The sequence below is a fragment of the Myxocyprinus asiaticus genome, chromosome 44 (assembly GCF_019703515.2).
Source record: "Myxocyprinus asiaticus isolate MX2 ecotype Aquarium Trade chromosome 44, UBuf_Myxa_2, whole genome shotgun sequence".
In the NCBI taxonomy this organism is placed as follows: domain Eukaryota; kingdom Metazoa; phylum Chordata; class Actinopteri; order Cypriniformes; family Catostomidae; genus Myxocyprinus; species Myxocyprinus asiaticus.
In genome coordinates, this window is record NC_059387.1 from 23,895,706 (window position 1) to 23,922,687 (window position 26,982).

Below are 26,982 nucleotides of genomic sequence, written 5' to 3' on the forward strand. Positions count from 1 at the left end.
TAAAATGGGCAGATTCAAATTCAGATAAAACTTTTTTGGCAGGAAAACTTAAGTGTACATAGCCAATGCATTTTTTCACACTATACATCCAGATGTACAGTAGGCCTATAACATATTGAATGCTGAAGTTTAATTTACTGAAGTTAAAAATCTCAAAACTGTTATTTTCTCTGGCTGCCGTTCAGTGGTTCAGATGAAAGTGAATGAGCATTTTGGGGCAATGCAAAGGTATCTCTCGCAGGCCTGGTTCACTGATTGCGGGGTGAAGTCTCCATTCTCCATACAGTAAATCCGTTCCCATGTTTATTATGCCCAGAACATGCATTGAACTAATGAACAAGCGTGCACTGCTCCACACAATCAGTTTCTGTGCTAGGATGTGCAGTCGAGTTGAGCGTGTACCTCCTAAAAAATGTATATATGGGGGCCTGGGAAGCTCAGCGAGTAAAGACGCTGACTACCACCCCTGGAGTCGCAAGTTCGAATCCAGGGTGTGCTGAGTGACTCCAGCCAGGTCTCCTAAGCAACCAAATTGGCTCGGTTGCTAGGGAGGGTAGAGTCACATGGGGTAACCTCCTCATGGTCGCTATAATATGGTTCTCGCTCTCCGTGGGGCGTGTGGTGAGATGTACGTGGATGCCGCGGAGAATAGCGCGGGCCTCCACGCGCTATGTCTCCGCGGTAACATGTTCAACAAGCCTCTTATCACGCAGATGCGTGGATTGATGGTCTCAGACGTGGAGGCAATTGAGATTCATCCTCCGCCACCCGGATTGAGGCGAGTCACTACGCCACCACAAGGATTTAGAGCGCACTGGGAGTTGGGCATTCCAAATTGGGGAGAATTTTTTTTTTTATATATGTATATGGCATTTTTAGACATAAAAGGTAGGGAAAAACATTAGTGAAGTTTCGTCCATTGTACGATGGTCCCTGGGTTTGTGCGTGGGTTTGTTCCAGTAAGCCTGCTAGGAACAACTCATGCTGAGTAGCCTGCTAGGAACAACTCAAGACACCTTTCTTCAATCATGTGAAGTTTCAGGAAGCAAAAAAAAATAAAATAAAAAAGGACACTGAATTAATTGCGATATTTTTTTTTACCTGTTAAACAAATAAATATGAATCGCAGAAATTAACGCATTAAATTTCCCAGCCCTAGTTTACACATTTATACAATTAATGAATTACAGTATTTGTTGGCCAACACAATGATTTTGTTTTTGTACATTACCTTTTTAAAAAATGTTGCTGTCATAAATGTGTTTCATAACTGTTTTAATGTTTACATTTAGCTGAAAGGCCTATAATAGGATGTGCAATATAGCAGATTTTATTGTGACAAATTACCCTGTATAGTGTGACAACATGCCTTGACAGTGTTAATGTTCAATCACTTTGTTGTAGCCATGACTTTAAGGTTGGCCTACCTATACAGAAATTGTCTTTCAAACAGACCTACCATTAGAAATATTCACTGGAATAAAAAGTGTGACAACTATCCCATTTGTAAAAGGCCTGAGAAATAGACTTTATGGTGTTGCCTTAATTGACATTTGCTGTGCCTATACCAGAGGTCAATTCCACCCCCCCTTTTTTTTCGCACAGGTCTGTGAATTTCAGACTTCTCCTCCCCTCTTAAAAGTTGCCCAAAACTATGGTTGCGTCACGAGTCGTCTCTGTGTGTAATTAAAACCATATTGAGAAATATGCAGGAAGAGAGCGCAGACTCGCTGTTCGAGCGGTTTCAAAGGTCCTGTTCTGGCGATAGATCCTCGGTCATCTGTGGAAAGTTGTAGCCCATTAAGAAAGGTTGAAATAATACCAGTCTATACCAGTATAAACCACAATGGCCGGTTTGAAGGTAAGTGTACCTTGGTCTGAATGGACGAATGCTTGCCTAAAATCAAACTGGTTAAGATAACTAAACTTGAACATACCATCGAAATGTTCGCGAGTTTTATTTTAGTGATCGGTTTCTTGTGTTATTTTTTATTTTTATTTATTTTATTATTATTATTATTTTTTTTTTTTTTATTAAACATCCTTTTGGTAAAAGTGTATTTTGTCCGACATATATTTTTTCTCATTAAGCGTCACATTGCTGCACATATTAAACATTGGCCGTGCTGTAAAAAAGTAGGCTCAGTTATTAGTTTTTTTTAACGGTGCGTTTTGAATGATATGGGGGCGTTCCAAATTGACCAATCAGGTCACTGGAATCAGCAGCTGCCCAGATGTGGTTGATCAATGGTGTTCTGTATAGCTGTTTACAAAACTTGGTAAAATATTCTGTAGGTTTATACATGCCTTTTCAACAAATTATTTTTACCACTGCTGGTTGAAAGCTCAATGTCCAAAGGAATTTATTTCTTTAGTCGTTCAGATGGAATGTAAGCTTGCCCGATAGAAAAATTTGTGAAAAATTTTAGGCTATGTCTTTCACATTAATAGCTTGAGTTTATCGCCAGATTTAACCCCTCCGTGCGCTTACTTTCAATTATGCAATTTTGACTTGAGAGCTTTGAGAGCTGCTCTAATCAGATGCATCTGATGACGCACGATGACTAAGCGCATTTGTTGGATTGTTGCCCACTCATAGAAGGGGACAGATACAGAAATAGTTATAAACTTATTTTGTATTTTATTTCTCCTTTATCAGTTTTATATTATGGCCCCCAAATAAGCTGAACTGTTACTGTTAATAAAAGAACACATCTATCTATAATTGTATTATGGATATTTATAGTATATAATCTTTTCAATGAAATTAAAAGGTGCTATTGCTGTGTTGTAGTACATGAGTGGTTTTGGCAATGAGTTTGCCTCTGAGGACCCTCGTTGTCCAGGATCTTTACCTGACGGACAGGTAATGCCAAATTTCCTATCTATCACCTCACCTGACCAATTAACATTACATTTCAGATGCTAAATTTAGATTATTGTCTTGCAGAACAATCCACAAGTATGTCCATATGGCCTATATGCTGAGCAACTGTCTGGGTCTGCCTTCACTTGCCCACGATCTACCAATAAGAGAAGGTATATTTAGTCAATATAATATGCATCTTAGATGTTACTGTATGGTAGGATGTAACATTATACAGTCAAAGTTAAACTCTTATGATCTGTACGAATTTAAAGGAAGAATTGTGACAACAGCAGACTTTTTTGTTTAAAGCTGGCTGTATCGCATTTTACCTTCTGTGCGTCACAAGCCCTTCACTGCAGTGAGCTGTGGAAATCTTACAGAGAACTGGAATGAAGTGGAACCTGATCCCAACCAGGTAATAAATACTTCTAATTCAATGAGAAGCAAAGGCAAGTACTTGCCATTTTACAATGAATACATGTTTAATATAATAAGTGTTAATAAGTATGTGTTCTTTGCCCATGTTTTCAACAACCAGTTATTTTGTTTTTGAACAGCTTCGATGGAGGCCGTTTAACATCCCCAAAACCTCAGAGAAAAAAGTGGAGTTCACATCGGTATGGTTTACTGAAATTTTTTCACCCTTGTGTTCACTGCATAAGATTTATGATTAGCTGCGTGTCTAAATAATCCCCAGTCTCGGTGATGCCCATTATTGTGTTATGTTCAGGGTCTTCAAACGATCTGTGGAGCGGGAGATTCTAAATCTCGTAATGGAATCGCCATCCACATCTACACCTGTAACACTTCAATGACTGACAAGTTAGTTTGAATTGAGTCAAGTCACCAATGACCAATATTAAGTATTGGTTATTTGTAATATAAAGCCAAATACAACTTTTATTTCCTTTTCATAGATGTTTCCAAAACTCAGATGGGGATTACCTCATTGGTAAGCTTGTTAAGCCCTTGGTCAGGCAATATTCCTTCAAGATGAGCTTGCCTTCTTAAGTGATACCTTATATAAAAAAAATGTATAGTAGTAATATCTTTTGATTAATCCACAAGTGTGTCTTTATGGTTTATATGCTGAACAACTTTCTGGATCTGCCTTTACTTGCTCACAATATAAAGACTGCTCTGATGTGATCTATGTTTTAGTGCCTCAACAAGGTGAAATCCTGATTACTACAGAATTTGGGAAGATGATGGTGGAGCCCAGTGAGATCTGTGTCATTCAGGTGTCTTGCAGTGGTGCCATTTTCATAATTGTCATACTAAATATGTTGTTCAATAAGTTCTATATGAGTCACATTCATCATTGTTATAACTTTCTGTTCTGCCCATGCACTTTTCCTCTTTCATTCTACTATATTTCTCAGCAAGGGATGCGTTTTAGTGTGGATGTCTTTGGAGAAACCAGGGGATACATCCTGGAGGTGTTTGGGGCCCATTTTGAGCTGCCTGACTTGGGCCCAATTGGTGTGTATTGGGCTGCCTTGTGTTTCCAACACAATTTCATGCCTTTGAACAGCCATTTTTATTTTCTCCCCAAGGTTGCTGAGAATTTTTTTAATTAGTTTGGTGCTGTATTGCAGGGGCCAATGGACTTGCTAACCCCAGGGACTTCCAAACTCCTGTGGCTTGGTATGAAGACCGCACTGTCGCCACTGGTTATACTATTGTAAATAAGTACCAAGGAAAGTTCTTCTCCTGTCAACAGGTACTATAAAACTATGATGCCTTGCATTTAGTAAATCCTGTTGTCATTTGTGCCATAGCACAATCTATACAATCAATGAAGGATACATCTTTAATAAGAAAGATTTCCTCAGTTAAGCATTAATTTCACACTAAATGTATTTCCTCCTAGTGTCCTGTCAAGTGAATAATTGGATTGACTTGTTATGGCTGTCAGGAGCAAATCAGAGATAGGCCAAACCTTGTAAAGAAAGTATCACTCATTTAAAAGGAAGACTCCCCCCACTCTCTGTGCTCTCTTCAATATAAGTTGTTAATGGTGGTCTAGATCTTGAAGGAGAAGGTACAGCCTTATCCTGCGGTTCTGTCCTCCAGCTGAGTGTAAAATAAACTTATTTTCTTGACTGGGAAAATATGTTTGTGTTTTGTGCATATGAGTGTTTTTTCTTTCTTCATCTTAATCGAGTCTGGTAGGGTTATCTGGAGAACTTTAATGTTGGCGAGATTACAAATCTTAGGGTCCCAGAAACCCAAGGGAGCATGGAGTGTGTCTGTGTGTAAATTAATGTAACTGTAAATACAGTCATGTCCTTGTTTGAGTTTGTGTGTAAAGTTGCAAGTGACTGATGCATTACCTGCTGCGTGTATGTGTTTGTGTGTGTGGGTGGGTTGAAACAACAGGAGGGGGTATGAAGGTCAGGACAGCAGGCAGTCGTTGCTGTAATTAATTATATTGATTTTGCAGCCAGCATTCAAAATCTCTGTACTGCAACATTATCAACTGAAGGCTTTAGAAAATTGCAGTTTTTAATGATGAAGATACAGAAATTTCTGCACTCTGTAACCAACTACTTAGTACAGAAACAGAAAATCAAAATAAAATAAATTTTTTAAATGCTTTGTTGAGGACATTGATTTAGTGTTTTATGTTTGACCTATTAGTATTGATTGTATGCTTAAAGCCTGTAATGTGTAGCATATTAGTCTTTTAGCGTACTCACATTCTTTTTATTTTAAATATGTTTTAATAGGATTTTTCGCCATTTAACGTGGTGGCATGGCACGGAAACTACACACCCTACAAATACAACCTGGAGAACTTCATGGTCATCAACTGTGTGGCATTTGATCATGCAGTGAGTGTTCCTCAATTTTTCCTACATTTAATGTTTTCCTTATCACATTTGCTTTGTTAATCAACCTCTTATTATCAGTATCTTTTTTTTTCAGGATCCATCAATTTTCACTGTATTAACAGCCAAGTCCACACATCCAGGTGTGGCCATTGCAGATTTTGTGATCTTTCCTCCTCGCTGGGGTGTAGCTGACGGTACCTTTCGGCCCCCTTACTATCACAGTAAGTCTATGTTGTAGACTACATACTTGCTTTGAAACTAAATCAAGTGTCTTGTTGTTAAAGTGCACCCTCTGTCTATTCTACAAGGGAACTGCATGAGTGAGTTCATGGGTTTGATCAAGGGCCACTATGAAGCAAAAGAAGAGGGCTTCCAGCCTGGAGGAGCCAGTCTCCACAGCATGATGACTCCACACGGCCCTGATGCCGACTGTTTTGAGAAGAACAGCACAGCCATTCTAAAACCAGAGAGAGTTGCTGAGGGCACTATGGTAAAGTTTATTTTAATACCTCTACTGCTTTATGACACATTATGTAAAGGCTATGACATAGTCTAACCTGTGTTGCATCTAACAGGCATTCATGTTTGAGTCATCCTTCAGCATGGCAGTGACTAAGTGGGGGCTTGACACCTGTCATCGCCTGGACAAGAATTACTATAAATGCTGGGAGCCATTAAAAAGTCACTTCAACCCTTCCTGGAAACCAAGCAGCAAATAGAATGGGAAATATACATGTATAAACCTCGCTTTCAGAAGATGATGCAGTTATCTTTCCATATATGAGGATCAGTCATTCACAGCAGTCTCATCTCTTGATACTGAAGCAATTTGGAAATGTTTAGTTAACCAGAGATGTTCTGTGGTGGTGTCATGACTAAACATGCTTTTGGAGTGTAACCAATAAAATGACATAAAAAAACATTGTGATTGCTTACTAGGGATGTGCCACAGTGGTCGACTGATCAACTAGTCATCCAATGACTGACTAGTCTTTAGTGGGGTCGACTACTAAACATTAATATTTTTAGTGGTGGTGGTTTTAATGGGAAACGTAATTCTCAAATTAATTTAGAAAGCGATTTTGCATGATTATAGCTTGCTGTGCTTAAAAGTGAATACCAGTCAGCACAGTAAAACCTGCAAATTTTTGTCTCTTTAAGTTTAGTCCATTTATGCACAGCTGCTGTTTCAGCCTTCCAAGCACCTCATCAACAAATCATTACAAAACGATCACCATTGGATGTCACTGCTGTGAGTAATGTTCTTGAATTTGTGAGGTGTTTTGGAGGGATTAAAGTCTTTTGCTGGTTCTGACACTGCATACATAGTTGCCGTAAAAAAGGTTTAAATTGCTTGATGTCATGAAATAGATATGTACCCACATCATCGTCCTACAGCTGTGCTTTTGAATGCGCAGTGAGGATCGCCCTGAAGCACTCTGGTTACGTTGAAGTGCATCATTCTGTGTGCATGAGTGGTTTTGTGCCACTCTGTATTGGCACCTTATTTCTTACCTCTCTTTGATAGTTTTGTGCAATAAGATGTTATAGTTATTAAGCCTATATTTTTGTTGAATATTCGTTAGTTACTATATTGAAGTGCTGCGCTTAGCATCTGTATATCCCTCTGAATTGTGTCTGATCTGGGTCACGTGAACATAACGTTCAAACAACTGACCGACTGGTCGATTATGAAAATTTGGAGCTTTGCACATCTCCGTTTCTTACACATCTGTCTTCAGTCACATTAATCAAAGAATTTCACCAAGAAAGTATTTTTTATTTATTTGATAATTACAAGTAATATTTGATACAATATACAGTTAAACACAACTTGCTCTCAGGATGACAGCTTATAGGGGCGCTCATAGTTCCCTGCCTTTATCTTGTCCTCCCTTTTGTCCTGGAAAAACATGAAAAATCTGGTTTAAATAACTGACTCATTGCAATAAGTCATCTTTACAAATGGACGCTTGTATTCAGTATATTGTTTTAATTTACACAATGTCAATCAATAAGCATCCTAAACGGAGAGTGAATCAGTGCAAAAGTTAGTGTCAGCAGTACGAATCAGAAGAAATGTATTTCAACTCACCCTGTCTGTCTTAAACACAAAGTACAAGACGAAAAGGGGTACAACTCCAAACAAGCCACCCAACAATGATGTTTTAGGAGTTGGTCTGAAGTTGGGGTATATGTTGCTGGTGCGTGCATAAGTCCACCTTGTGAGAGCAGGATCCTCCTACGAATAAACGAACACATGCAATTGGATCACTTGATCTTACCAAACAAATACAGCTTGAACATGTCATGTTGCACTTTTGGAAGGTGTCCTTGATGCAGTTCTGAGTATTTGAAGCAAAAACGTGACAACAGGCTGGAACTATTCTGCATAACAATACTACATAGTCTTATAGAAATGTAAATGGATAGTTCATCCCAAAAATAACAATTCTGTCATTTACTCACCCTAATGTTGTTCCAAACCCACATGTTTTCTATGGAACACTTATAAAAAATAAAAAAAATTATGTTAATCAGAATGTAAGCCTCAATCACCATTCCATTCCATTTTATGGAAATAGAATGCAATGAAAATGAATGGTGACTGAGAGACTAACATTCTGCCCAATATCTACTTTTGTGTCTGACGGAGAAAAGAACGTCATAGGGGTTTGGAACAACATATAGGTGAGTTAATGATAACATTTTGGGTGAACTTTAACATTCCTATTTACAACATAGTGGTACTTCATGTGGACCAAAACAAGCTGCCTGCTAGCCAGCGAACACTGAAGGTCACTCATTAACGGTTCAAAATATGACAACCCTGACTTCTAAAATATGCATGTATAGTAAATTAAAGTATATAAAGACATTATAAAATGATAATTTATTACAAAGTTCTATGGAAGCGAATTATATAGTTATATGAACTGATTTACTCCGAGCGAATGTCTTCGCAGGCTATGATCTGTGGTACATCTCTGTCTCTTACGATAAGCTCTTTCCGGTGAGGGTTGTTTAGTTGCACCAGATAGTGCCTCTTCAATCGACTCCTTAGAGCCGCTCTCTCCTCCTCAGTCCGTCGGTAATCAGGTGAAAGATTAAAATACTCGGCTGGATCTAATGTTTTTGGCCGTGTAGCCAGATAAGCCTCTTTGTAGTCCGCCATGACTGCGAACTGCACAGACCACACCCAGAAGCAGAAATCTGATTGGCTGCGAGTTCTGCATAAGTCTCGCGATATGTCTGAACGTCCTGAGATTTTGGAACGTCTCAAAGTTTTGTTATTTCTTTGATAGTCACTGGCATTGAGTATTGCTATATATTAGCAGCAGATTATTAATTAAATATATTTTTTAAAATCACGATAGATAGATAGATAGATAGAAAGTTTTTATTTTTTTTATTTTTTATTTTTTAAGAAATAGAGGAAAAAACCAGCCTAAACCCATGAGCACACAAGACCAGATTCAATTATTGCATGACTTAACATTATTCATGACCGTTTATTTGGAACAGATATTTCATATTAACACAGAACTTTAGACTTTGTGAAGAAAATCGAGCATGGTGCTTGCTGCACCAGAATTTCCAGTCTCAGTTGCTACCCTGTTCTGTGTAACCACGTGACTCATCCGGACTAATATGAGGGAACTCACAAGTATAAAGCACAGCCAACTTATCTACAGGGAGATAGAGATAGAGATAGATAGATAGCGATAGATAGATAGATAGAGAGAAAGAGAGAGAGAGAGAGAGAGAGAGAGAGAGAGAGAGAGAGAGAGGGGTGTCAATATCCATTTTGGCCAGCAGATGTAGCTATAATGCAACAACAGTGCTTAGAACGGAGTACAATGTGGGACATAACTTAGGAGTCTTACCTTTGTTAAATATGCAACAATTGCTGGTACCTAAATCCCTCCATTCACTGGCATACCTAAGTATGTGTTTATTAAAAACAAACAAGAATAGACAGTTATATCTAAAGTATGCATTAAAGTTACACTAGGATATTTAATGAATAACAATGTACAACTTTTTTTTTTTTTATGATGCACATTTGGCTGACATCTCATCATGTATGTTAATGGTGTGTATATTACATGCGTGAAAATAACTTCATTACTCATCAAAATTGAGCGCTTTGGTCCATGCAAGCAGTTCATCCACCTCCTGCTCTGAAACTGAATCTGGTTCAATCTGTTCCAGTGAATTTAGGATTCTCTGTGCGGATTTCTCCTCCAACAGAGCTGTTTCTCTGTGCTCAGTACTCACGAGCAAGAGTCCTTCAGCATACCTATGCACAGGTGAGAGGATCTGTACATGCTTTAAAAGGCTTTGAGCACAAAGTGTAGACAATACAATTTATACTGGATACGAATCTGCTTTATATACACATACATTTTCCTCATCCATTGAATTTTTCGAATCTTCTTTTTTCTTGCAACATCTTGTCGTCGGTGGATTTTACTGTGGTGAAATTCTGTCTTCTTGCAATTGGTACTTTGAGTAATTGGGTCTTCAATCATAGAAATCTTTCACAAACAACCAAATCACCAAGTGATTGATAGATTTTAATTCTAAGTCATGCAAAAACATTTTGCATATTTTTTTAATTGTATTCAGATTGTAACTATATAATTTAAATAGCAAATAACTATTGAAAATAGGCACAAGTGCATGGTTGAAGAGTCAAATGTATATTGTATTGAGTTCGGTGACAAATAATAAAGTGTCCAAACTAGAAATATCACCTTGCAAGACAAAATCCTCCAGCCATTATTCTCCACCCGCTGGTACCACCCAGAGTGATCATCATCATTGATCATCAGCTGGCCATTATGGGTCTGGCTTGGAACAGGTTTCTTTTGCCATGCATGTGTGTAATCTTTAGGGCTGGAAGCACACATGTCCACTATTGGTGCACGAGTGTAGATTTTATAGTAGATGTTGGGGGGAAAGTTTGTCTGAAACATTTACAGACGTTAATGTTCTGCAGTTTATTTTTACCTGTGTGTTAAACCATAATTAGCTTCTAAATAACGTAACTTTCTACAGCAGAACACAACACATCAACAACTCTACAAAGTTCTTCAGCACCAACAAAAATGATGGAAATATAAATAACGCTAGCACTCACCCCACCCAGTCTGAATCGGATGAGTACCCCTGAAGCAGCATCCAGAATGTTTGCCTACAGTAAAAGAAACATTAATGCATACAATTTTGCAAACAGAGATAAAATATCTTAAACTTCACTTGCATATTAATCTAACTTACCTCTGCAGGGTTAATAAATCTGAGAAGGAGACGTGGGTCCCCTTGATTATGGAAGCTCACAAGTTTCTTAAGGTGCTTGAAAACAGCAGTATCCTACACATGACAAGTGCTGATTTTTAATGGTGTATTTAACCATGTTAGAAAAAAAAAATACTTAAATGTAACATCACTAACAACATGTGCTCTCCATGTTCGTTGGATTATCCTGGCTGCTTGGCTGTAAATTGTTTTCATCTCTGGGATAAGAATCTTATCGCTCTCTGAGGCAATATCCGCAGGTGGAGAGATTGTGTGATCCCTAAAGGGAAGAGAATGATTGACTTTTCTATCACCACTTCTTTAACCCTTAAACGCATACCTCAGGTCTTTAGTGACCCCGGACCTCATTCCACCCCCTGTACCTCATCCATTTTTTGGAGTTATGCGCACATCTCTTTAGTATTCCTCAGTCTTTCACTTATTAATAATGTAACACACACACAAAAAGACAAAATTGTAAAAAATATATTGTTTATTATGCTTAAGTACCAAAAGTGTAAAGGGTCATTAGAGACTCTAGGTATGTAACAGTGCCGTTTATTTTTTTTTTTAATTCCATAAATTATATTGTTAGGATAATTTCATATCTATATAAGTTTACTCTCACAGGATACATATTTCTTTGTTTATTACAAGAGAAATTAGTACTATATTCATACAAATAAATATATCACATTGATTTTCTGTGCAACAGTGGTAAATTATCAGTATCTCATATGCGCCATCTACACATTCATATCATACTTGCTATTTTTTACTCAAGGTGGAGCAGTTGTTTCAGTGATTGATTTGATTTACATTTGACATTGTTATTTGATGAAGAAACAACATGGAAGTGATCACAGTATGATTTGGCTATTGTTATTTGGGTGTACTACTGAAATTATGTAAGTTGTGCATCTATTTAGACTCAATAGGTGCCTGAGAAAATACATATGTGTAGGTCAATATGTGTTTGACAGGCAGTTGCGTCTCATTTTTGTCCTGATTTGTTGCATTATCTCTTTGATATATGAAAAATAAAACATCAAAATATATATTTTTTCTATTTCTATTATTATTTTCTAAAATATTTTGAACATTTTACACGATCTGGGCATTTTGTAGATCCATTTCTGATAGATACACACTGGCGGCCAAAAGTTTGGAGTAATGTACAGATTTTGCTGTTTCGGAAGGAAATTGGTACTTTAATTCACCAAAGCGGTATTCAGCTGATCACAAAGTATAGTCAGGACATTACTGATGTAAAAAACAGCACCATCACTATTTGAAAAAAAGTCATTTTTGATCAAATCTAGACAGGCCCCATTTCCAGCAGCCTTCACTCCAGCACCTTAGCCTTGAGTAATCATGCTAAATTGTTAAGTTGGTCCTATAAAATCACTTGCCATTAAATAAAACACTGCTGAAAGCTATTTGGTTCATTAAATTAAGCTTAACATCGTCTTTGTGTTTGTTTTTGAGTTGCCACAGTATGCAATAAACTGGCATGTCTGTCTTAAGGTCAACATTAGGTCAAAAATGGCAAAAAAGAAACAGCTTTCTCTAGAAACTCATCAGTCAATCATTGTTTTGAGGAATGAAGACTATACAATGCTTGAAATTGTATGAAAGATTTAATACAAAGGTGTACACTACAGTCTTCAAAGACAAAGGACAACTGGTTTTAACAAGGACAGAAAGAGATGTGGAAGGCCAGATGTACAACTAAACAAGAGGATAAGAAATCTGAGAAATAAACGCCTCACATGTCCTCAGCTGACAGCTTCATTGAATTCTACCCGCTCAACACCAGTTTCATGTACAACAGTAAAGAGAAGACTCAGGGGTGCTGGACTTATGGGAAGGATTGCAAAGAAAAAGCCACTTTTGAAACAGAAAAACAAAAAGAAAAGGTTAGAGTGAGCAAAGAAACACAGACATTGGACAACAGATAATTGGAAAAGAGTGTTATGGATCTTAACCCCATTGAGCTTTTGTGGGATCAACTAGACAGTAAGGTGTGTGAGAAGTGCCCGACAAGACAGCCTCAACTATGGCAAGTGCTACAGGAAGCATGGAGTGAAATGTCACCTGAGTATCTGGACAAACTGACAGCTAGAATGCCAAGGATCTGCAAAGCTTTCATTGCTGCACTTGGAGGATTTTTTGATGAGAACTCTTTGAAGTAGTTTAAGAAGTTCTGAACATGTGCATTGGGAATTGGGCATGCCAAATTGGGAAGAAAAGGGGAGAAAGAAAAAAAAAAGAAACAATTTTCTTGCATTTTTTTCAAATAGCAATAATAATTTTTCATGTTATTAATGTCCTGATTGTACATTGTGATCAGTTGAATGCCACTTTGGTGAATAAAAGTTCCAATTTCTTTCTATAAGAGCAAAATGTGCACATTGTTCCAAACTTTTGGCCGCCAATGTATGTGCCGGGTCTCTAAAGACCCAAATATGCAAGAGTATTTGGTGAAATTCCCACGCATTTAAGGGTTAAAGGTGAATCTATTACATATTTTGCTGTGTTACATACCTGTCAAAAGAGCAAGTGTGGTCTACCATTTTCTTGCTCATGCTTGATCATATACTGCTAAAGCACAAGAAAAAAATAAAACATTATAAACCATTAATCTAACAAAGCTAAAAGAGCACTCAGCTCCTGTTCAGAAAACATGTTAACTTTATATCTAAGGCTATAGCCAAAGCTCTGCACCCTGATTAAGCTGTCTGCCATGCAAGGAATAGGAAATAGCCTTGTCCAACTGAGATCTTGTTGCATTACTGATTCAAACTACACCCAGATACTCGAAGTTATATAGACAGTTGCTTTGAATCAACTACTTCAGTTCTTCCCCAAAAATATCACTTACTGGATCTATGTAGTCCACTTATTCCTGGAGATACAGAGTAACAAAAGAGTAAACATCCGTGCAGAAGAAAATGACAAAATCAAGCTGGTAGGAAATATGACTTAATTCCTTTATTAGGACGGGTGACTGCACGCCTAAAACCGAAGAGCCGTTTCCGGAGCAACGTCAAAACAAACTCATTCAAAACATCCAAAGGGTCAGCAGATTCCTATGACCACAGTCTCTCTGAACAAGTCAAAATTGTGGAAATATAGAACAATACAGCTTTTTTAAACATGCCTATTTTTTTCAGTTATTTAGTTAATGAAAAGAGTGAAGTTGTTTTCAAACAGTCATTTAGTTGCGCAAACCTCCTCATGCAGCATTAGCTAAAAGATAAACACAAAAGAGAGCCAAGGGCTGCGATTTCGAGGTATATCACTGTACTGCGTGTAATTACATTGAATGTTAAGAAATATAGCAAGTAGTGGCATGGCACGCAACACTGTCAGGCTGACTTGATCAGCTGTAATGCAGTTTCTGTGTAATGAAAAGACATACACGTTTACCAAGGCATAGCTAACTGGTCTGTTAGGGATTAACTCTACAGTTTCACTTGAGTCACAGACAAATGCGTTTTAAATGCGAAGTTACTCTTTTTATTTACAATTTATAGCTACTTACACATTTTTACACAGTGATACATTTTTGCAGTGATCAATATTCTTTTATAATGTTGTTTCCGTTTCAACATAACATCAATATTAGTCAATATATCAGCCTATGTTTTTTTTGTTGTTTTTTTTTTAAGTATGACAATTTCCTGTTGGTAATCAAGACATTCTTGAAATGACCTTACAAGAAACACACACACACACACACACACACACACACACACACACACACTAACATTTTTTGCTCAGTTCCTTTGTTGGCAGCTATGAATATAATGTCTGTCATAAGGAATAATGTTTTGTGTCTGACACACTGTGCTTTCAACTACCTGTATGAAACAGCTTATGACCTACAGGAGGCAGCCCACTACAAAAGGAATATGACGTGAGAATTCACCATGTCAAAGCCAATATCCAGAAAGTATCAAAACACCTCACAAAACAACATTACTTTGCATTGTAAATACATTCCTAATTAAATCAAATATTGTTATTCTCAAGTACCAAGCCCCTAATAATAATAATATTTTTTTGTATTACATAGAAAAGTTATTAGCAAAAAAAAAAAAAGAAGAAGAAGAAGAAGAGAATTCCTTTATTAAATGAGCTGTACTGCAATTACTAGATTCTCTTATAATTTAAGTTTGGTCTGACTGAGAACTAATGTTTCTGTGGTTTTAATAGATTTGCCATAGAAGTCCCATTGCACAGAAAATAGCCAATTTTTAAACATCCAGTACATATAATCAAAACTACAAAAGTGATGAACACATAACACATAGAACACATAATACTTTTCACTAAAGTTCTGTTTCTTCCTCATCACCATCATCAAGGTAATATTCATCATCAGTTGTGGTGTCAGAACTAGACTCCTCAAAGACAGTCAAGTTGGTTGTGTAACTCCTTGATGGCAGGATTCCACGAGGAGATAGATTGTCTGGAGTTGTTCGGATGGGGGAAGAGTTAGCGGGAGCCTGGGACACGCGACGAGATGAAGGGGAAAAAGGTGGTGAGGGAGGTGGGGTTGGGTCTGCATCATCCCAAAAGCCGGAGGAGATTTCCTGTTTATCTGGATTCCAAAAATGATCATCTGACAATGTACATCCAGGTTGGGTTTGGATACCGGTAACATATTTGGCACCATAGCTAGGGGAATTGCTATTATTAATTGGAGAGTCAGATTTTGTATAGCTCCCCTTACTGCCGAAGTCATCTAAACTTGAGAGGTCACTGATGCTACTTGTTGAGATTCGTTTAGGACCTGATGGGCGGCTTGAAAACACACTGCTGACTGAAAAAGACCGCCCATTCTCCAGACCGTACTTTAAATCAGCAGAAGACGAGGACAATCGAGACCCCATCAGGTTTTGCTGTACAGTCCGCTTGGTAGTGCTCAGCTGAGGGATGTTGTCAGACTCACAAAGCAAATTACTTTGTTTGCTCGCTGGACTATAAAACACATTTTCATTCTGAATGTCTTCTGAATCAAAATCAAACAGATAAAAGGGTGACGAACGACCAACAGAGGACTTTTTGTAATGTGGCAAGGAGGCAGAACGGTTCATACCATGGGGCTTTAGCGTGTGTGGACTATAGCTGCTGCTGCTAGACTGGTTTCCATTTTCATCACTACACCTCTTTTGTGATAGTTTTAATAGTGACATGTAATCCAAATAGGGTAATGCTTCATCCATGGTCAAAGATGAGTTGGGGTGCTCCCACTGACTCCAAGAACACTTTTTTTCATCCTTAAACCACTTTTGCTGATCCACATTTAGTGTATTTTCAGATTTAATTAATGTAAGTGGTGACAATGACTTCAAAGAGGGAAAAGATGCTTTATTAGTGGTCAAAGCTGAATTGGGGGACTCCCATTGGATCCCAGAACCCTTTTTTACATCCTTACACTGGTTTTGCTGATCCACATTTAGTGTATTCTCAGATTGTATTAATGTTAATGGTGACATTGACTCCATAGAGGGAAAAGATGCTTTATCAGTGGTCAAAGCTGAGTTGGGGGGCTCCCATTGAATCCCATAACACTTTTTGTCATTCTTACACCTGTTTCGGTGGTTCACATTCAGTGAATTTTCAGATTTCTTTAATGTTACTGGTGACAATGATTCAGAAGAGGGACAAGGTGCTTTATCAGTGGTCAAAGATGAGGTGGGGAGCTCCCATTGGATCCCAGAACAGTTTTTGTCATCTATACACCTGTGTTGTTGAACCGCATTTTGTATATTCCAAGATTTCTTTAATGTTACTGGTGACAATGATTCAGAAGAGGGACAAGGTGCTTTATCAGTGGTCAAAGATGAGGTGGGGGGCTCCCATTGGATCCCAGGAGACAATTTCTCCACTGTCATGTTTTTTCCCCAAGTCTCAGTGTGAGAGGGTTGCTGAGTGGCGTTCCCACTCTTTTTTGTGACTGTTTCAAGAGTGCTTTCTGAATGTTTGACACTAAATGTCATTTTCAAGCGGTTTAACATCTGGTCAATCCTACTGCTTGTTTTAAATACAGGTGAATTTCTTTTGGTTTTTAAATACTGAGGGGGAACAACCTCTTTGTATGTCATGGGATCTAAAGTGACAATGTCTTTCTTAACCCGTAATGCAAAGAGTGCTTTCTTTGAATTGGGGCTCTGGATTTCCTGCAATCTCTCATGTGTATGCAAAGTGGTAGTCTCCTTCTCGGCTATAAGTGGGGTCTGACTTTTAGTTGTGAGCTTATTAGACAGTAAATAAGTCTCTTTCTGACTCCTGCGCTTGGGATAAGCATTACCCTTATCAAACTGAAGTGCCATCGAGCCATCATTTTCTTGTTGCAACCTTGGGTGTGGGATTATATTTGGGCTTGAGCTTTCCAAGACAAAACTTGCAACAGGTGCAGTTTGTGAGAGGCATGGCTGGGCAGGTCTGTGATTATCTAGGGCACAAGTATAAGCATGAACTGAATTTTCTGTTCTCTGTTCTTTATCAGGAGGTGTTAGCTGTTCCTTTGGTCTCCTTGTTATGCTTGTGTACATGGAGGGAGAAGAGCTTTGGTCACCTTTTATACGGCCAACACGTACGGTTGCAGTATCAGATGTAGATCGATCATGACGTTTGGGTGGAGAGGACAGTGCTTGTAAAGTGCTGTTGAGGGCAGGTCTTGAGGAGATTAGGGTAGAATATGGAGAAGTACTGAGACGGGGTACTGATCTTCTTCCAAAATCAGGAGGCAGAGATTGAGCTGGAGTTTTAAGAGCACTGGTGCCATGAGAGCCTCTTTTTGATGCTTCTACGTTTGGCTCGATTGGGCTGAGGTCAAAAGAAAATCTTGATGGAAGAGGTTCTCTGTCACCATTTGGTATTATGGCTTTATCTTGTTTAGGAGAGGAAGAAGTTACAACTCTCTGTAAGTGGGAAGAAGGGGTGGAAGGGGAATTAGGGGTGGATACATTTGGGCTTGACTCTCTTAGGTATGAATAGATGCTCGGAATACAAATGCCTCTGATAGGTCTACTTGGGGAGAGAGGACTCGAAAGGTCCATTGAGCTTTGACTTGACCCAGAATGTTTCTTAGAGTCCAGATATATCTGCCTCCCAATTGTTGTGTTGTTTCCATCTACAGGAGAGTTTTCTTTACTGGGTGAGGAGTTAAGCCTGTCTGTGAAGGTTCTCATGCTCGTTGAATTGCTGTCAGGAATATTTTGTGTGCTTTGTGATGCTACATTTCTAACAGTTTGAGGATAATCTAAGTTAACATTTGTTTTCTCTTTGGGAGAAATTGTGGTGATCGGATTATGCAGCTTTGTCTTGTTAATGGTACTTGGTTCCACTGGATCACTGTTCTCTGTATTGAAATATTTGCGCAAAAGAACTAAATGAGAATGCTGCTGAGCTTTGACAATCCCAGGTTGGCTGGATGTGGTTGTGGAGGGAGAGAACGGCTTCTCTTCAGCTCTTGCAACAGAACCCTCTGGTCTCTTTAACCTCTGGTCTGTCTCTCTTTTGTTTAGCAAAAGTGGTGTCCTTAATGCTACAATCTTCTTAATTCTGGGTGAAAAAGATAAATGATTTGTGTCTGATATTCCCTCTGTTTTTGAATGAGTGTCTAGAAATGGGTATGACACCAATGTTTCTCCGGTATGGTCATCAGGGGTAACAGAAAGGGTGTATGATTGAGCATTCTTCAAAACACTCCTGTTGGGCAATGTTAGGGACCTGACAGACTTCGTTATCTGAGACTCCATTTGTCTGGGTTCAGCATTGGACCTTCTCAGATTTGACCTTCTCAAGGAGAGAAGTAGGCTGCTTGTTGTTGGCTTGGAGCTCAGTGATTTGAAAGGCTTGTTTTGATCTTCAGTCTTTGACATTTTGTACCCTCTACTTTCCTCAGAGTGGGGAAACTTGAGTACCTGACCAGTGTGCAGAGATGTGGCAGAACAGTGTAATTCTGTATTGTTGTACATCATGCCTCTGTATGTGTCCACAGAGGAACATTTCAAAATGGGTCTTTTTGACTGAATTGCTGTTGTGACATTTGGGGAATTGTTCTCTTTTTGCCAATCAGGAGAGTTGTTGCTGGTTCCAGCAGTAAACTGCATGTCATCGTCATTGGGCGCTTGCAACACATGCTCAGCTGGCTGCCTGCGAGTGGCAATAAACAGTTGTTGCTGACGATCTTGGTGGGATAAGGTAGACAGGTTGACATTCTGTCCACAATTTTGGGGTTCATGCTCTAGCTCACTGCCGCCTTGTTTAGGTCTTCTAAGATGGCCACTACAAGGTGGAGAAAGAACTGAGGCCAGGGCAGATGTTAACATATCAGAAGCAGGATTGATGAGACGCGGTTCTGGCTCAGGGGTACTTCCAGAATGAGTTGCGTGAAAAGATAAGATCTGGTTTAGTACTTTTAGACCACTGTCCTCTCCAAGGGAGGTCAGATTATTGTGGTACTGTGGAGTTGTTGGAGTATTCTCTCTATGAATGTCACTGGCTCCAGATTCCTTGTTTGGAACTGAGCACTTGCTGAATTCTGTTTGTATCTCAAAAGCAGGTTCAGTAGAATGTTTGTGTGTGTCACTGTGGACTGTTTGCAAATGTTCATAAAGGCTTATGTTGTGCTGTATTCCTGTATCTCGTCTCTGGTTAGGTATGTTAAGTCCATGTTGATTTTGCAGAGTGGAAATACTATCTTCATCAAAGGGTGCTTTTGGCCCATCTCCAACCTTTAATAATTCACCACATGATTTGTTACAGGTTGGTGAAATTAGGTCCCTTCGCTGTCAGAAAAACCAACAAATAAGCTTTTGATTAGTGCCAGTAAGTAAAAAAAAATAAAAATAAAAATTGCATAACAACCACAGTGGCATTTTAAAAAATTTGACACTACTGAATTGAACTCCAGACTTGCTTGGGAAAATTGTGTAGAATGCTTCTCACATACATTTGAACTATTTGAAAAATCACCACTCCCTTTCCATAACTCTCTTTAAAAAAACAGTTCAACTTCACAGTTGAGCTTTGCATTCCGCTAACAAAATATACTCTCAGCGCATTCTAGTAGAGCCAAAACACATTCAAAGGGTAGTGCAATAAAGAAAGTTAATTAAATAAAAGATATTCAAAAGATTAGCAAGGCAAATTTGCCTTGATTTTATATTTACATTAGATTAACATATTTATGTTATCTTTTTGTAATTATAAAAGTTCTCATTCTGATGTTTCCATGTTTTCTTGGATGCTTACCTCTGTGTGGTGTTGATTAGCTGTTTTCTTTTTGGCTCCATCACTATCAAATTAAGAAGAAAATGTTTAATAAGCATACATATGTTATACAAAAACCTTTCAGATAACTGGAAAAAAAAGTTTGTAGATTAAATATTAGCTTCATGTTAAATTTGATATGCCAAAACACACATATTCACAAAGATAAGTTCCCTCAGGCAGATAAACAAAGATAAATAAGCATTGAGGAAAACAAAGCTCTCGCCTAACTCAATGTTTCACACGCTATGCTTAGTCCTTAATAATGTTTTTTTCTACTTAAACACCTTTCATATATTCATCACGACAATGCAGGGAAACAAGATCAACGGCATTCTATCCTTCCACTCAGTTTAAGGGGTCCATGGTTAAACTGTTTTCTAATTATTACAGTGTCTCACATACATTAACCCATACAGTCAGAAGCACACACATTCAGAAAACAAACACATCTTTAAAATTGTTAGTTAATCAAAGATTTTGACCACAATTACAAGCATTTGGCTGGTTTTTGTAATCACATTTAACTACCAAAAAAAAAAAAAAAGGGCATTGCAGTCAGACTTTTGTAAATGATACACTGTAATACTGCACTTTTTGTATTTTGACACTTTTGTACTTATGTATTATGTTTCCAAGTAAAAGTGTAAACCCTCCTGTAACATTTGATCATGTGAACACACCTAGATACTGTACTGTCAAGCAGCAAATATATGGATACACAACCATTAACATGCTCTCTTTCACACCCAATAAAACACGACTTATCACTATATAAGGCCTGTTACTGCCAGTTATGGGTCTAAAGGATGTTTGCTCCTCTTACTAGGACTTAGCAAATGACACAGAACACAAAGTGCTATGGCATAATCCATAGGAAAAGAGATATTATAATGTAAATTGTCTGTATTTTGAGTGGAAGCTAATTTTCGCAAAACTAATAGGGAGAGATAAACTAACAGTTTAGGAGTGAATAATATGAGGTGCCAAGCTTATCCTTCACATTGTTTACTCAACACATGCATTCTATCAGCTAAACTGCTGAATGGTTATGAACTGACATGTGTACCCATACCGGTGTGTGAAAATGCTGAAAAGACCATGGCACTCACAAGTCAATCTCAACTGGCAATGTTTCTTCAGTGTCCTCCGTTGTGTCTTTTTTGTTTCTTTTGGTGAGAAGACTGATAGAGATGACGGTAGTGAATCTGGCAGATTCCTTTTGATCCTTAGATGTCTTGTTGGAGTCTTTCTTAGATTGGAGCAGTATTATCTGTCTGATCTGCACATCTGATAAGCAATAACCCCAAACAAGAAGGACTTACATTTATAGTGGCCCCAAAAGTATTTAGTCACTTTCGGACACTTCAGCCACACTTAAAAAAATTATGAATTTCATTGCATTAGAAGCAAAATATCAAACCAAGTGGCATCTGAAAACAAATGATGCTTCATTAACTAACTTTATTTGCCATTTTTTTCAAAAGAAAGATAGGTCAAGTCCGAAGGTCAAGTTCAAACAGGTGTACTGTCCTAGCAGAGTATCCACAGATGTAGTTCATCTCATTAACTATGAATATGTTATATTAACATTTGACAACCCATAAATGTTTTTATTTTTGACACTATATATATATTGTTTTATAATCTGAAACCTAAAACATACTTCTCTGTGTATCTGAATGTATATGTATGATCAGGATTCATAAGCATACCTCTGCTGCTTTTCTGTTGGCCTGTGATGTGCAGTGACGGTGAAGAAGTCGCAGCAGCTTCGGATTCCTTCTTACTGTGGATGTGTTGAGCAGATGGTTCAGAATGTAACTTCCCGTGCCCACTTACATTCTGAAAACTAATCAAGCATTGGCATTACAATGTTGCAACAGTACAAACTGTGGAGAGACAGAGAGACTCTCTCAACTGACACATGAGATCAGCATGTCTGGAACTATTTAGTGAAAACATGAAGGTTCACTCCCATTAGGAAATATATACAGGGTTGGGGGAGGTTACTTTTGAAATGTATTCCACTACAGATTACAGAATACATGCTGTAAAATGTCATTTGTAACGTATTTCATTAGATTACTCAAGGTCAGTAACGTATTCTAAATACTTTGGATTACTTCTTCAGCACTGGTAGATTTTTTCACTTGTTTTGACAATAAAAACTCAGTACAGTAAGACAAAATACACATGTTAAATATCTATGCAGTGTTGTTTCTAAAACAAGATTAATAAAATTGATCTTGTTTTAATGTTTTTCTTATATTTTTACAGGAAAACAATACAAAAATTATTATCAAGAATATGATTTTTGCCCTAATATCAAATGTCTTACTAGAATAAAATTAATTATGATCCAACGTGAATTTTCTTGATAAAAAAATATGATCGTGCCTGGTAACGTGCATGTAAAATGGCTAGAAATAGTATTTTAGCCTAGCGTAAAGCTGACAATTTACACAAAATTTACATTTTCTTCTGCTCTAAACTTACTTCTCTGTCTGCTCGTATGAATGTAACACATCATAAGAAAGTGTTTCACTGCTGTTCAAATGCACTTTGGATCGCATCATTTATATGTATAAATGTTTTCCATCTGAAAGGACTAAATATTAAATGAAACAAATGACAATAAAATGCAAAGTAATCTCTTCAGTAATCAAAATACTTTTTGAATGTAACTGTATTCTAATTACAAATGATTTAAATTGTAACTGTAGTGGAATACAGTTACTTATATTTTGTATTTTAAATACGTATTCCCGTTACATGTATTTCGTTATTCCCCAACCCTGACTACAGGTGCATCTCAATAAATTAGAATGTCGTGGAAAAGTTCATTTATTTCAGTAATTCAACTCAAATTGTGAAACTCGTGTATTAAATAAATTCAGTGCACACAGACTGAAGTAGTTTAAGTCTTTGGTTCTTTTAATTGTGATGATTTTGGCTCACATTTAACAAAAACCCACCAATTCACTATCTCAAAAAATTAGAATACATCATAAGACCAATAAAAAAAACATTTTTAGTGAATTGTTGGCCTTCTGGAAAGTATGTTCATTTACTGTATATGTACTCAATACTTGGTAGGGGCTCCTTTTGCTTTAATTACTGCCTCAATTTGGCGTGGCATGGAGGTGATCAGTTTGTGGCACCGCCGAGGTGGTATGAAAGCCCAGGTTTCTTTGACAGTGGCCTTCAGCTCATCTGCATTTTTTGGTCTCTTGTTTCACATTTTCCTCTTGACAATACCCCATAGATTCTCTATGGGGTTCAGGTCTGGTGAGTTTGCTGGCCAGTCAAGCACACCAACGCCATGGTCATTTAACCAACTTTTGGTGCTTTTGGCAGTGTGGGCAGGTGCAAAATCCTGCTGGAAAATGAAATCAGCATCTTTAAAAAGCTGGTCAGCAGAAGGAAGCATGAAGTGCTCCAAAATTTCTTGGTAAACGGGTGCAGTGACTTTGGTTTTCAAAAAACACAATGGACCAACACCAGCAGATGACATTGCACCCCAAATCATCACAGACTGTGGAAACGTAACACTGGACTTCAAGCAACTTGGGCTATGAGCTTCTCCACCCTTCCTCCAGACTCTAGGACCTTGGTTTCTAAATGAAATACAAAACTTGCTCTCATCTGAAAAGAGGACTTAGGACCACTGGGCAACAGTCCAGTTCTTCTTCTCCTTAGCCCAGGTAAGACGCCTCTGATGTTGTCTGTGGTTCAGGAGTGGCTTAACAAGAGGAATACGACAACTGTAGCCAAATTCCTTGACATGTCTGTGTGTGGTGGCTCTTGATGCCTTGACCCCAGCCTCAGTCCATTCCTTGTGAAGTTCACCCAAATTCTTGAATCGATTTTGCTTGACAATCATAAGGCTGCGGTTCTCTCGGTTGGTTGTGCATCTTTTTCTTCCACACTTTTTCCTTCCACTCAACTTTCTGTTAACATGCTTGGATACAGCACTCTGTGAACAGCCAGCTTCTTTGGCAATGGATGTTTGTGGCTTACCCTCCTTGTGAAGGGTGTCAGTTATTGTCTTCTGGACAACTGTCAGATCAGCAGTCTTCCCCATGATTGTGTAGCCTAGTGAACCAAACTGAGAGACCATTTTGAAGGCTCAGGAAACCTTTGCAGGTGTTTTGAGTTGATTAGCTGATTGGCATGTCACCATATTCTAATTTTTTGAGATAGTGAATTGGTGGGTTTTTGTTAAATGTGAGCTAAAATCATCACAATTAAAAGAACCAAAGACTTAAACTACTTCAGTCTGTGTGCATTGAATTTATTTAATACACACGTTTCACAATTTGAGTTGAATTACTGAAATAAATGAAGTTTTCCACGACATTCTAATTTATTGAGATGCACCTGTATACTGAGAGGAACACCCAGAGATGTTATGGCACTACCAGTGATCTATCATTTAATTGTGTGCAAATACTTCTGTAGTATAAAATAATTAGTTACCAAGATGGCAATTTCTCTCAGTATTGTCAGTACTATTGAGAAATTTTATTCTGGTTCATTGTTTTTGTTTTTGTTTTTTGAATGAACTAATTAGACAACATGCAAAGGGTGTTACAAACTGCATAATAGCTTAAGAATTACCATAAGCAGCAGCAGCTCTGTGCCTAAACATTCAGCAACAGATAACAAATGCTGGTGAGATGTATTGTTATGAAGTTGTGTAGGTAAATAACTCGAAAATGTAACTGATCCAAGCAAACATAGTTATTAAAGATTATATTGTAATCTTTAATCATTGTTATTTAAATAGGCATTTCTGCTTGTGTGCTGGCAACAGGTAGGCTACTTATTACATAATTGGGGTGGTGCCAGACAAGGGATCAATGCCGACACGCAGAAGAAATGAACGATTTACATTATCCATCGGCATCTTATAATTATTTGACCGTAATATAATTAATTATTAACTATGACAGACCGTATTTATTTTAATGAAATTAACGTCGATGAACATTTCCACAGGCTCTTGTAAAGACATCAAATCTTCAACCTGTCCAGTTAAACCTAAGGGGGTCCATAATGTTCTGCTTCACCATGTTATTATTTGCAAAGGATCAGTGTCATCTATTGATTACCTCCTGATTAGAATTAGATAAAAAGAAGGAAAAGTGATACATGAACAGGGGTTGAAAACATCTTCAAAGTGAAAGTAAAAACTTTGAAACTTGTACCTACCGTGTTTTGTCAGTATGTGTGTTAAATCTCTCGCGATTTGAGACAACAACGCAAGGCACGCTGGCAGTCTCTCCGCTTTGACAAATTGACCGCTGCACCTTCAGCTCATGTGTTGTCATTATAGATTGTATCTGGCTCAGCTAGTTTGGTTACCTCCCCTTATTCCCTGCGGGAATTCGCTGTACCCTTAAGTACTCTCATAGACAGCACAACTGTACATTTCTCCGGGAAAAAAAAATCGCGCATAGTGAGACCCATTATAATGACGACCGAATGACCCGAACGCCGCCCGTCTGATGCGTTTTTCCCCACCCAAATGCGTGTGATCAAGAACAGATCCACGGAAGTGGAACGAGGTTGTTTTAGTGACAATCTGTGTACTTTGAAATGTCAACTTTATTGCGGGACCCAGACAACGATAAGCATAGACGGTTTGGTAAAAAACGGGAAATTCTTCTTCATTTTCTCTTTTAGTTTTTTGCCTTTGGGATACTTATTAATATAAGGTAGCCTGTGCACTAATAAATAAAAGGTTAAAGGCTGTATATTTTCAAAAATGCATTTAAATATGTAATACATAGGCCTATAAAACTATTATTCTCTTGGGGCTTATCTTTCTCAATGATAACAAGTGATAACTGAATACTAGTGTGTGCGTTTCCACCAATATCAGAAAGATGGGGTCATAAACAACAGTGGTGCAAACACTAAATGTGTCACATGAGTTCTAAACTTCTTATCAAACATTCTGAAGGTGAAATAGTGCAGCACAGAACACTCTGGGTTATGCCTGAAGATTGCATAAAAACAGATGTACCCTACCCTTAATCACTCTGACAATGTGCAGCTACATTTTTCTGTGAAGCAAAATGTTTTATAAGTGGTGAATAAAATGGAAGGAAAATCAATCTTAATTATTAACGTTTTTGTATCGGTAATCAAGAGTGATTGTTGGTCTGGCATTTGGTCGATTTGGCAAAGATTAATAGGCCTAGTTGAGGATTTCTAATTATTTTACTGTATGTACTATGTAGAAATACTAGAGGCCATCGGTTAGACTCAATATTTGCCCCATTGGCAAAAGGCAAGAAGACTAAACTCCAGATCACAAATGCTGCATTGCTTAAGGGTGTGCCTGCTGTGCTGGCATGGATAAAAAACATAAATGTGATAAATAATTATTGTGTGTGCTTGGAGGGATGGTGCCATTAGCAGTATTCTTTAAAGCTGTGATGTGTATTTCCAGACACAACCAAAATATTCAGACACCATGATTATAAATCCGGTCATGGAGTGATGCAGCTGTTGATCCATTATACCAATGCAATTTAATTCTGTAATAAAATCTAAAGTTTAAATGAACTCTGTTGATTAAAACAGAAGCCAGTATAGTTCATTATAGGACATACCAAGTATGATAAATTAATCTGTACCCTAATGTACATCTGTCTCTCGAGTTTGTTG

At 37.9% G+C, this 26,982-nt stretch overlaps 3 protein-coding genes across 6 annotated transcripts; 1 reads left to right on the forward strand and 2 right to left on the reverse strand.

The window, feature by feature from the left end:
* The first annotated feature begins 1,648 nt into the window (after positions 1-1,648).
* Positions 1,649-6,645, forward strand: LOC127434355 (homogentisate 1,2-dioxygenase-like). The gene is made up of 14 exons (XM_051687036.1): positions 1,649-1,861; positions 2,795-2,866; positions 2,951-3,039; positions 3,179-3,284; positions 3,427-3,486; positions 3,600-3,691; positions 3,787-3,821; positions 4,031-4,110; positions 4,252-4,351; positions 4,468-4,592; positions 5,602-5,706; positions 5,801-5,927; positions 6,015-6,196; positions 6,282-6,645. The coding sequence occupies exons 1-14, from the start codon at positions 1,847-1,849 to the stop codon at positions 6,423-6,425; spliced, it is 1,332 nt and encodes a 443-aa protein (XP_051542996.1). The 5' UTR covers positions 1,649-1,846; the 3' UTR covers positions 6,426-6,645.
* An 820-nt stretch (positions 6,646-7,465) lies between these two features.
* On the reverse strand, positions 7,466-9,027 carry LOC127434370 (NADH dehydrogenase [ubiquinone] 1 beta subcomplex subunit 4-like). 3 transcript variants are annotated; one of them, XM_051687060.1, is made up of 3 exons: positions 8,705-9,027; positions 7,802-7,948; positions 7,466-7,609 (listed from the first exon to the last, which is right to left on the reverse strand). In XM_051687060.1, the coding sequence occupies exons 1-3, from the start codon at positions 8,879-8,881 to the stop codon at positions 7,547-7,549; spliced, it is 387 nt and encodes a 128-aa protein (XP_051543020.1). In that variant the 5' UTR covers positions 8,882-9,027; the 3' UTR covers positions 7,466-7,546. The 3 variants fall into 3 exon arrangements, with proteins under 3 accessions (XP_051543020.1, XP_051543019.1, XP_051543022.1); XM_051687059.1 differs by having other exon boundaries at positions 8,652-9,027; XM_051687062.1 differs by lacking the exon at positions 7,466-7,609 and having other exon boundaries at positions 7,793-7,948.
* Positions 9,028-9,181: 154 nt separating this feature from the next.
* Positions 9,182-25,763, reverse strand: LOC127434340 (protein MFI-like). Of its 2 annotated transcripts, XM_051686998.1 has the most exons (10): positions 22,017-22,244; positions 13,558-13,614; positions 11,167-11,290; positions 10,993-11,085; positions 10,853-10,906; positions 10,467-10,679; positions 10,114-10,247; positions 9,839-10,009; positions 9,594-9,649; positions 9,182-9,395 (listed from the first exon to the last, which is right to left on the reverse strand). In XM_051686998.1, exons 2-10 carry the CDS (start codon positions 13,596-13,598, stop codon positions 9,310-9,312), a joined length of 972 nt encoding a protein of 323 aa, XP_051542958.1. In that variant the 5' UTR covers positions 13,599-13,614; positions 22,017-22,244; the 3' UTR covers positions 9,182-9,309. The 2 variants fall into 2 exon arrangements, with proteins under 2 accessions (XP_051542958.1, XP_051542957.1); XM_051686997.1 differs by lacking the exons at positions 9,182-9,395; positions 9,594-9,649; positions 9,839-10,009; ... (4 more) ...; positions 11,167-11,290; positions 13,558-13,614 and adding exons at positions 14,510-19,817; positions 20,284-20,326; positions 21,414-21,591; positions 25,519-25,763 and having other exon boundaries at positions 22,017-22,153.
* Positions 25,764-26,982: the final 1,219 nt, after the last annotated feature.

Coding starts and splice junctions, on each gene's coding strand:
- LOC127434355 (XM_051687036.1), top strand. Junction 2,867..2,950: donor GATCTTTACCTGACGGACAG/GTAATGCCAAAT, acceptor ATTGTCTTGCAG/AACAATCCACAAGTATGTCC. Junction 4,593..5,601: donor AGTTCTTCTCCTGTCAACAG/GTACTATAAAAC, acceptor ATGTTTTAATAG/GATTTTTCGCCATTTAACGT.
- LOC127434370 (XM_051687059.1), bottom strand. CDS start 8,881: ATGGCGGACTACAAAGAGGCTTATCTGGCTACACGGCCAAAAACATTA. Junction 7,949..8,651: donor TGCGAAGACATTCGCTCGGA/GTAAATCAGTTC, acceptor GTTTATTCGTAG/GAGGATCCTGCTCTCACAAG. Junction 7,610..7,801: donor TTGTGTTTAAGACAGACAGG/GTGAGTTGAAAT, acceptor ATGTTTTTCCAG/GACAAAAGGGAGGACAAGAT.
- LOC127434340 (XM_051686997.1), bottom strand. CDS start 25,637: ATGACAACACATGAGCTGAAGGTGCAGCGGTCAATTTGTCAAAGCGGA. Junction 21,592..22,016: donor CCAACAGAAAAGCAGCAGAG/GTATGCTTATGA, acceptor ATTGCTTATCAG/ATGTGCAGATCAGACAGATA. Junction 20,327..21,413: donor TTGCCAGTTGAGATTGACTT/GTGAGTGCCATG, acceptor TTAATTTGATAG/TGATGGAGCCAAAAAGAAAA.